Source organism: Acinonyx jubatus, chromosome B4 (genome assembly GCF_027475565.1).
Source record: "Acinonyx jubatus isolate Ajub_Pintada_27869175 chromosome B4, VMU_Ajub_asm_v1.0, whole genome shotgun sequence".
Lineage (NCBI taxonomy): Eukaryota > Metazoa > Chordata > Mammalia > Carnivora > Felidae > Acinonyx > Acinonyx jubatus.
The window spans coordinates 103,336,328-103,346,458 of record NC_069387.1 but is presented as its reverse complement, the minus strand read 5'-3'; the positions used below and the strand labels follow the sequence as shown (position 1 = coordinate 103,346,458).

Genomic DNA, 10,131 nt, shown 5'->3' with positions numbered 1-10,131 from the left:
ACAACCCTGAGATCAAGACCTAAGCTGAGATCAAGAGTCAGATGCTGAACTGAGCCACCCAGGCACCCCTAAAACAATTTTTTTAAGCTTAAATGCATTGTGGTCAGAAACTACATATAATGTAGTTTCAATTTTTTTGAAATTTATTAAAATTTACTTCAAAGCCCAGCATATGGTCAACTTTTGTAAAATTTTTATACGTACTTGAAAAAATTATATAGTAGTTGGGAACAGTTTATAATAAACTATTTATCCATTAGCTCAATTTTACTTCTTTCATTGTTCAAATCTTGTATCTTTTTGGTTTTGTTTGCTTTTTCCATAAGATAGAGGGAAACATGAAAATATTCCCAGCATGATTGTAGACTTGTTTCTCCCTGTAGTTAATTTTTGCCTTATATATTTTGTAATTATGGTATTAACTAAATACAAACTTACATTTTCCTGGCAAATTGAAATTCTTTTCATTATGAAGGTTACCCTTTATCTTCCAGAATATTTTTGCCTGAGATTAACTAAAAATCTACTTTGATATTGATAAATATCCTTCCTTTTGATGAGTAATTGCAAATATGCCTTTTCCTTCCTATTACTTTTGAATTTTTTATACCCCTGTTTTAGATGTTTTTTCTAACCAGCAACTTATTGGGCTCTATTTTTCCAATTAGTCATCTTTGTTTTATAATTGAAGCATTTAATGTACATTTAATGGAAGTACTGACATATCTAGGTTTGAGTCTACTATCCTATACTATTTGCTTTACATATGTTTATGTACCAGGAATTAATTGCTTTACGTTGAGAACTACAACCATGTGCATTAATATGACAGAGCTATGGGGTCTAAGAACTGAGACCACCTGTGTCAACATGATTTATTTGTTTGGTAAAGGAAATCTTTGCCCAGGAAAGATAAGGCTGTAAACCAATAAATAACTTCATTGTTTCAGGAAATTCTCATATCTTAATTTATCTCAGACAATCTGCTCACCTTGGCAAAGAGCTCACTTATCAAGCAACAGTTTACTTATCAGAACTTGCTTCAAGACCCTTGCCTTGCTATTAGATACCAATCATAAAACTTGTCATGAACTTTTCCAAATTGCAGTCTGGTCTCCACCTGAAAAGAGCCACCTTCAAAATGCTGTAAATATCCTCTCCTGACTTTACCTTCAGAGACCCTCAAGGCAGAATCCCCCATTACTACAGACAGTTTTAATAAATTCAGTTTTGCTTTATTAACAGATTGCCTGGAGACATTTTGTGGGAGTTCAATAACATATTTAATCTTTTAATGCTCATAACAACTTTATAAGTAAATTTTATTCTTATATTCTTTTTACAGATGAGAAACCTGAGGCATACTGAATACTAAAGTGACCTACACAAGGACAGACAATAATTTAACTCATATGAATCTAAACTATGGTACTAATATTACTGAGCCTATCTTCCCTTGAAGTCTTATCAATTTGAAGGTGCCATAAAGGATCTCATGTCCTGACCCTCTCAGCCCTATACAATAATTACAGTACTAATTATGGTAATTAGTAATTTTGTTGTCTTTCTTACTAGACTGTGAGCTCTTTGAGAAAAGGGACGTATCTTGTTTGTCTCCATGCTGCCAGTGCCTAGCCTAACGTCTGACACATGATAAGCATTCAATAAATGTTTCTAAAATGAGAATTAAATGAAACCCACTTTACAAATGAGGCTCTGAGATATTAAGAGTCTTGCTTTAGCTCACTCAGAATGTAACTGTCAGGATTGATGCTCCTGCCAATACATCACATTCTTTAGCTCAACTGTAAATGAGTTCTCAAAGAGCAGTTTTTATGAGAGGAGAGTCTACAAACATTGCAATGGGGATTCATGTGTATAAAGCTGTAGTCCTGCCAAAATATTATAGTTCTTTGTTCTTTTGCTGAAATATTATCATCTCAGTGGGTCATACAAGTTATCTCATATTGATTAGCTTGAATCACACAAATGTCTCTATTAAAAATGGAAAGTATTAACTGATAAATATAATTTCTGACAATGTTTTAAGGCACAGGGAAGTTACTACAAAGTTTCCTTGGTATTGAAACAGTTGGAGTTCACTTTACTAAACAGAGCTTTACACACATGAAGGTTTTTTTCTTTATTATAATGAGAAAACAATGTTATATAAATATTTAGGCATCAGGGCAAAAGTTCAAAATCTTACATATCTGGGAACGGTGGGTGGGGTGGCAAATGTGAACGTGTGCATGCTCGTAAGTGTACAGATGAAACAAGACTGGTAAAATGTTGATAATTATTGAAGTTTGTGATGAGTACATGCGATTCGTTAGACTCTACTCTTCATTTCTGAACATATTTGAAATGTTCCATAATAAAAAGCTTAAAAAGTGGCTATTTTCCCCAGTATTGTACTAGCTATACAAAGTACCTGATCATCCACATATATAATGGCTGCAAACTTCCTATCAGAACACAGAGCAAAAACTTATTCTTTCCATCTGCGGATACTCTAAAATTTAAGAGAGTAGTTACTTCTTCTGATGGGAGAATTTTATAGTCTTTTGCTGAGCATCAAGGAAGCTTTTTGCCAACTGTCGAATCTTCTGTGTATATTAGAAATCTCAAGATTTCTGCAAATGAAAAGAACCTGTACCACACTGGGCATAGCACTGGCCTTCTTTCATTCTCTCTTGCTTTTCGCAGACTGGCTTTCTACAGAGCACAAGGTAATTATCTATTTTAGTAAGATAAGTAGCTTCAAGATTCCTTAAAGTGAAGCTCACAAGATGCATATTTCTTTAAGGACACAGAATATCTTCTCATGTAACTTAGATGAAAACACATATTAAGCACTTTTTGTATCTGCCTGGTTCCTGGGTGTTTCTTTCCTTTTTGGATTTTTCCCTCCAGATGACATGGAAAATCCTTCCAAAATCTGGAGGAAAATGAAAGTGATCTTCTGTGCTAATTTTATTATATATACACCTATAACTTTCCTCTGTCCAAAAAGTTTTTAAATCAATAAAAGTCAAAATGTGGTATGTAGCAAATATTAAGGGTCTCAAACAATAGGAAACAAGGATCAGATTACAATGTCCTATTGATATAGTAACTCAGGAATGTAGGTCAATACTTTAAATATTTTCATGAGTTCTTATTTTATTAATGTATGCTTTGACAATGGAAAAATAGATTATGGTGTTCTGTTGTTAGCTATTATTTTATTGTTTATTTAAAATATAGAGCAATGTTTTTTCAAATATTTACATAACACAACATAAATGTTTAGAAGAGCAAAATTAGTGATAGTTTCCACAAACAGATACATCTAATACCTTGCTTCAACTGAAATCATTGCTGCTTCTTCAGAGCAATAATAGCATAACATCTGGGAGATTTCACAGGATCAAACAACTTCACAAGTGCAGACCATGCAATATTTTCCTGCAAATTGATAAGTGATTTAAATACATAGCAATTTGTTGAAGATAAGAATGCAAGATGAGTCAGACTATATATTGTAATATAAAAACAACATAAAAGACAAACTATATAAAAGAAAATTATTCTTTGCTGAATGAAATTAACGTTTACAATTTCACCTACAGGAATTTATGTTGAGGAAATAAAAGATTTACATAAGATAGTGAACTACAGGGTTATTCTTTGCTGAAATTGTGAAAGAGTGGAAGTGATAAAAAACAATTGGGTATTACTTAAAGAAATTATTATATGATGAAACATTATTCACCTTCTGTAGTATATTCAATAAGATGAGAAAATTCTGAATAAAATAAATGAAACAGATTAGATTCAAAACTGCACTTGTAATTTGATTCCTTTATCTTATCTTATCATCATCTTATCTTATGTTAGAGAGCAGGGAGGGGTAAAAGGAGAGGGAGAGAGAATCTTGAGGGCTCTGTCTCTGGACTGTGAGACCATGACCTGAGCCAAGATCATGACCTGAGCTGAAATCAAGAGTCAGACAGCTTGACTGAGTCACCCAGGTGCCCCAGATTCCAATTTTAATTAAAGTAGAAATAATGCGCTCATATATATGTGTGCAACATATACATATTAGAAAGAGGCACTAGAATACAAAACAAAAATTAAGTTAATGCTGAAAGATGGGACTGTTGTTATTTTTAATTTTCTTGTTTATATTCTTCATTTAAAACTTTCTAACATATAAGTGTTATTTTAGAATAAAATATTATTTAATATTATTTAACATTGCTATTATTTAACATTGCTATTTAAAAATTATTATTTAACATTGCTATTTAAAAATATTTTATTAACAAGTTAATATTTTATGCTTTATATCATTTCATTGCCAATCTATTAATCTTTGTGCATATTACTTATTTTATTTATTTTTTTACCATTTACTTATTTTATTTAGGTCAATGGAAATTGCTTTGAAAAGGTAAATAATGAGTACCTAGTAAAACAGGCCCAATTCTGTCACCTATGAAATTGGGTGATTTTGAGTTACTTGGTAGCTTAAGAAAGTACACAATTATCCAAATTTTTAAAAATTGTCTTTTTTTCCATAAAAATATAAATTAGAACAAAAGCAAGCATTTATTAAAATCCATTTGTTCCAAATAGCCTGTTGAAAAGAAGAAAGTAAAATTACCCACTATGATAGAACAAAATTGTTAAAATAAAGGGCTTATGGTGGAAACATGAGGCTGAATCCATGTATGGGTTTAATTTAAACAGTTCACATAACTATTTTGATCATAGCTCAGTGTAAAATCTGCAAAAAAATTTTTCCTTAAAGACAAGCAAAAAACCAGTTTTTTTTGTGCATTCAACATAGATTAAAAAAAACCAAGACTGTGAAGAAGCAAAAGCAATTTTCACTGATCAGAAAGAAATTTTTATACTGCAGATTACATATGTCCAAAATCCAAAAGTGATTTAAAAGGTAAATTTTCATTTTCATTAAATGAAACATATATATATATATATAATATCTTTTATGTCTGGCCTTTATTAAATTTAGCTACATGTCATATCATGTCATATATGATATATGTCATATATGATAGTTGTGTTCACTGCCTACCATACAGTAATTACCATACAATTAAAAGAACATAAACTTTATTATAATAGGTTTGCTGAAAACATCTGTTGTACATATGTTTATGTTTAAAAAGAGATGGAATGAATATTTAAACTTGGAAAATATAATAAGAAAAATTATCTGACTAGCTGTATGCAAAAGAAACTTATCCTAGGTAATAGTGGATCTGTTTACTATATTAAATAAAGATATTAGTTATATATTTTAAAATATAATTTACCTGCTCTTTCAGATAGCAAAGTCGATCCAGAAGAATTAGTGTCTCTATACAAGGAGCCAGAACAACTTTCAACTAAAAGAAAGGATAAGATAGGATGATAGAACTTTAAAAAACAAAACAAAACAAACAAACAAACACAAACTAGCTTAACACTTATGTTCAAGAAAATGCATCTACAGAAATTTATATAGGGCCAAATCTCCAATACCAATTGTATATATTCAGAAAACGAATACTGCAGAGATCAAAAGTTTTTCTTTAATAATAACAGGAATCCAAAGGCAGTGGTACGTATGATAGAGAGTTTTCAGAGGTACTAAGAATGAAATTCATTAAAACGCATGCTGGGGAAATAACTGCATTGAGACAAGTATGTGTTCAAAGAACTCTGAAATTTCTTCCGTGCATTTATGATACATTTTAAGAGAAATCTACCATGTGCTCTCTTTATTACATTACTGACACCTAATATAGTTCTGAAATAGGAAATGGTCCAAAACGGTTTTTCTACAGTAAGAGAAAAACAACATAGATTGGTTGGTCCCACAATAAAATTTAATTGAACCCCATTCAAGTCTGGCAACATATCCAATTTAATATGTTCATTTCTGAGATTTACCATATTAAAAGCTTCCAGCTCATTCATTCTAGGCTTGTACTTCTCGTAGTAGTCCATTATAACTTTTTCTGGCAGCTTCAAGATAAAACAACAAGAAATGTAACAACAGTTAAAAAAAAAAGTTTTTCCTTATCAAACACTAAAGTAAAACCAACATTAACAATTTAAAACAAATTTGGGTGTGTGAAGAACTCTAAGGATATGAATGAAGCAAGTCAATAAACTAAGTTCTTTCATTAATATCTTCTACACCTATTCAGCATACTGTAAATAAAAACAGCAGTAACATCCTATTAATATTGTTTAATTTCAACAAGTTGATGAAATATTTACTTTGTTTCTATGTTTAGGGTACATAGTAGGAGCTCAATAAACATTTTTTTGAGTAAAATTAAAAATTTTAAATGATATATCTAAAACTATATATCCTAGAGAATAATTCAAAGGCCACAAAAACCCAGTAAGGACATATGTTCATATTTAAGGTAATTTCCTCTAACATGCACATAACAAATCCATCAACAAGCATTACTTTCTGGTTTTCCTCAAAAACATAGGATACCTATAATACAATGAACCCTTGTGGTTAGCAGGCCGCTTTTTAGAACATATATGTTTCTGTTCACACCAGTTGAACTTTGTTTACTGAGTCAATTGTATTTGTTTCTAAACTTGTTATGCCAGTTACAGTATTGTAATGATATAAGTAAATATTACATAATTAATGAAATATTAACGCAAAAGGAAAAGTTGTTTCTATAAATTGGATGCCTTTGTGAAAGGATTGATAAAGGAAAGTCACTAGAAGAAATGGCTGTCAAATTACATGTGGTCAAAACAAACGTAAGTCTGGATAAAAAGAGTAAAATATCTGAAAGGATTTGTATTTAGATTTTCTCTGCAAATGTCTACCTGAATTTATTATTTTTTCAAAGTCCCTATTCTTTTTCTTACTGAACTAAATTTCTTTTGAATTTAAAAAGTATAAAAAGGTTAATGGTGAAAAGCAAGGTTTTGTCTCAGTTTCTAGTGCAGCTTTCCAGAAAAGATTTTCCCCTTAGTACAGAACCCAAGCAGATTATACCTCCTTCCCCAACCCTTTTATTTTCAAAAAAATTTTTGTTATTTTTTATTTTTTCATTCTCAGGTTAGTTAACATACAGTGTAGTCTTGGCTTCCAGGAGTAGAACAGTGATTCATCTCTTTCATATGGCACCCAGGGCTCATCTCAGAAAGGGCCCTCCTTAATGCCCGTCACCCATTTAACTTACCCCCTCACTGCAACTCTCAGTTTATTCTCTGTATTCAAGAGCCTCTTATGGTTTGTCTCCTTCTCTGTTTTTATCTTATTTTTACTTCCCCACCACTTTTAAAAATCTTGCCCATTTTTGAATCAAATGAGTACCCCTAAACCAAACTTCTGCAGTAGTGTATATTGGACTGGATCCAGGCCTGCGATTCAAGCCAGGAAAACTCACCTCACAAAATTGTGTGTGTGTTTGAATTACAGCCTTTAGTTAGTCTTCTCTCCAGCCATCTGAGATCAGCAGTTACGGGACAAGTCAGAACTCATCATCTTTTTCTGATCCTGCCTCACCAGCATACTGCTTCCTATAAATATAGTTTTTCAGTGTGATTCCTTGGGTTCTCCAGTATTCTCTGTTTCTCTCTTATGCCAAATTGGGAAGCACAACCCTGGTCATCAATTGCATTTGTCCCAAACTAGGAACTGTTGATTTTGCTCCTCAGAATATTCCAGTCTAGAGAACTGTGTTGTTGGTTTTGTCAGTGATCTGTAACCCTGGGAAGTTTCTTTTGGTATCTTTCTCCATCCCTCTTTACCTTCACTGTGCTTCATAAAACACATGATTTGAGATTTAGCATGCTTTCTGATTTTGTCAAAGAAGTTGTGTTTTGGTTTTTATTTGTTGCTTTTGTGTGATTCTGAAGGGAAAAGGTGAGAACATCATCTTAACTCTCCTGTTTTTTAAAAATGGAAATTGGTTGTTTAAGGGAAACAAAGCTGGTCACTGTAGACTGCCTTAGAGGTATGCTTGATGTAAAAAAATTAAGACAGAACTCCAAAGAGTGACCTTATACAAAGCTGTGTGCATAGACCAAAACAACAAATGGCCTTGTGCTTACACCAAAAGTCTGGTAAGTAAAAGTATATTAACATGTTTTTAAGTGAAAAATTCAGTGTTTTAAGTTTTCATCAGTTTTTTCAGTGATACACTCAACTGCCAGTTTCATTACATTAGATCACAGAGATTACCTGGAAAATTTAAAAAGATATTATCTCATTTAATCCTAACATCAATCTGTGACATACATATTTTCATATCATTTTTTTTTTTTTTTGGTGTAAAAAGGTGATTTTATTAAAGCACAGGGCAGGACCTGTGGGCAGAAAGAGCTGCCTTCATGATCTCATTTTGTAGATGACATTATTGAGTGTTAAAGTCAGGGAGAACCTAGGTAGGGCCAACGTCCTAGAGATGGAGGAAGACATCAGAAATGAGTCACTGCCTGGGGCAGATCATACTTCGGCAAGGACATACATAAAAACTTACAAGTTGAAGTGCACATTGAATGGCAGTTGAGAGTACTGATCATGAATTTTATTGCTCCCTGTTGCCCATTCCCTAGACTCCAGAAAAGGAGATTAATATGAGTTAAGCTATGCAATAGGGCCCTAGCTCAGAGAGCTAAGTTTTGAGTTTAGGGAGATACCCAGTCTGAAAGAGAAACTGGAGAGGCTGTAAACAAGCGGTTATGTTCATGTTCACGTGCTTTAGATTATTTTCCCCACTTTTTAAATAATTTTTGACAGTAATTTTAACTCCAGGATAGCCTTTATGTTGGACAATACCTGCAAAGGTTTCAAGAGTCAAAGTTGTGGATACAAGTATCTCTTCTTTAATGCTTCAGTAAGATTCATAAGTCCTTGAATATCTTCTGTCTTTATTTCAAACCTCAATTCTTCAGTCTCCTTTAGAAGTACATTTATTTTGTCTCTTGGCTGGCATGAATTTTCTCTTTATTCTTCCTTACTTGTCTGATTTGGAAAAATGTTAAATGAACATTTTTCTTGTGCTCAATGTCTGCTAATAAGTTATATAAATAGGACCAAAAGAAGTACACAGTCTAGAGTTAGACAGTCTGGATTGGAGTTCTTTCTCCTCAATTATGTAGATTTGGCCTTAAGAAATGTACTTATCCACTTAACCTGTGTCTCAATTTCCTTATCTATAAAATGAGTATAACAGTATTCATTTCACAAGGTCATTCTTAGTATTCAGTAAGGTGATATAAACAATGCTTTTGGCAGTGTCCGGCACAAAGCAATGGTTCAATAAACATTATCTTTTCTCATATTGTTTTTTTTAAATAAACTTATATTTTAAAAGTTTTAGATTTACAGAAAATTTGAAGATAGTATAGAGAGTTCCCATATACCCTATACCAAATTTCCTCTATTATTGACACCTTACAATGGGGTTATTTGTTATAATTAATGAACCCAATACTGATAGACTGTGTTAGCTAAAGTCCATTATTTTATTGAGAATTCCTTAGTTTTTGCGGCATCTGCCTGACTCAGTCAGAAGAACATGTGACTCTTGATCTCAGGGTCATGAGTTTGAGGACCACATTGGGTGCAGAGATTACTTAAATAAATAAAAACTTAAAAAAAATAATTTCTTTGTTTTCACCTAATGTCTTTTCAGTTCCACCATCCTATCCAGGATATCACATTGGATTTAGTCCTATTGGTTGTGATAGTTTCTCAGACTTGTCTTGTTTTTGATGACCTTGAGAGTTTTGAGGAGTAATGGCTAGACAATTTGTAGAATGTTCTTTCACTTGGATTTGCAGATGTTCTTTCTCATAATTAGACTAGGGCTATGGGTTTTTGAGAGGAAGACCACAGAAATAGAGTACCATGTTCCTGACATATCAAGGATACCTATCAACATAATTTAACATCATTGATATAGACCTTGATTACCCGGATAAGACAGTGTTTGTCAGGTTTTTCCACTCTAAAGTTCCTCTTTTTTCCACTTTTCATACTGCACACTTTGGAAGAAAGTCACTATGTACAGACTACATTTAAGGAGTGGGGACTTATATTTCATCTCCTTGATGGTGGAGTATCTAAATAGATTACTTGGAATTCCC

At 32.4% G+C, this 10,131-nt stretch overlaps 1 protein-coding gene across 7 annotated transcripts in view; it reads right to left on the bottom strand.

Moving 5' to 3' along the window:
* The window catches only part of METTL25 (methyltransferase like 25), a 161,212-nt gene that overhangs the window by 28,820 nt on the left and 122,261 nt on the right, over nt 1–10,131 (bottom strand). For all 7 annotated transcript variants that reach the window (XM_053226542.1, XM_053226547.1, XM_053226548.1 and 4 more), the window contains exons 10-12: nt 5,947–6,021; nt 5,328–5,399; nt 3,342–3,450 (exon numbers count right to left, since the gene is read on the bottom strand). In XM_053226542.1, the coding sequence (XP_053082517.1) occupies nt 3,358–3,450; nt 5,328–5,399; nt 5,947–6,021 (240 nt within the window). In that variant the 3' untranslated portion in view covers nt 3,342–3,357. The remainder of the gene's footprint in view (nt 1–3,341; nt 3,451–5,327; nt 5,400–5,946; nt 6,022–10,131) is intronic.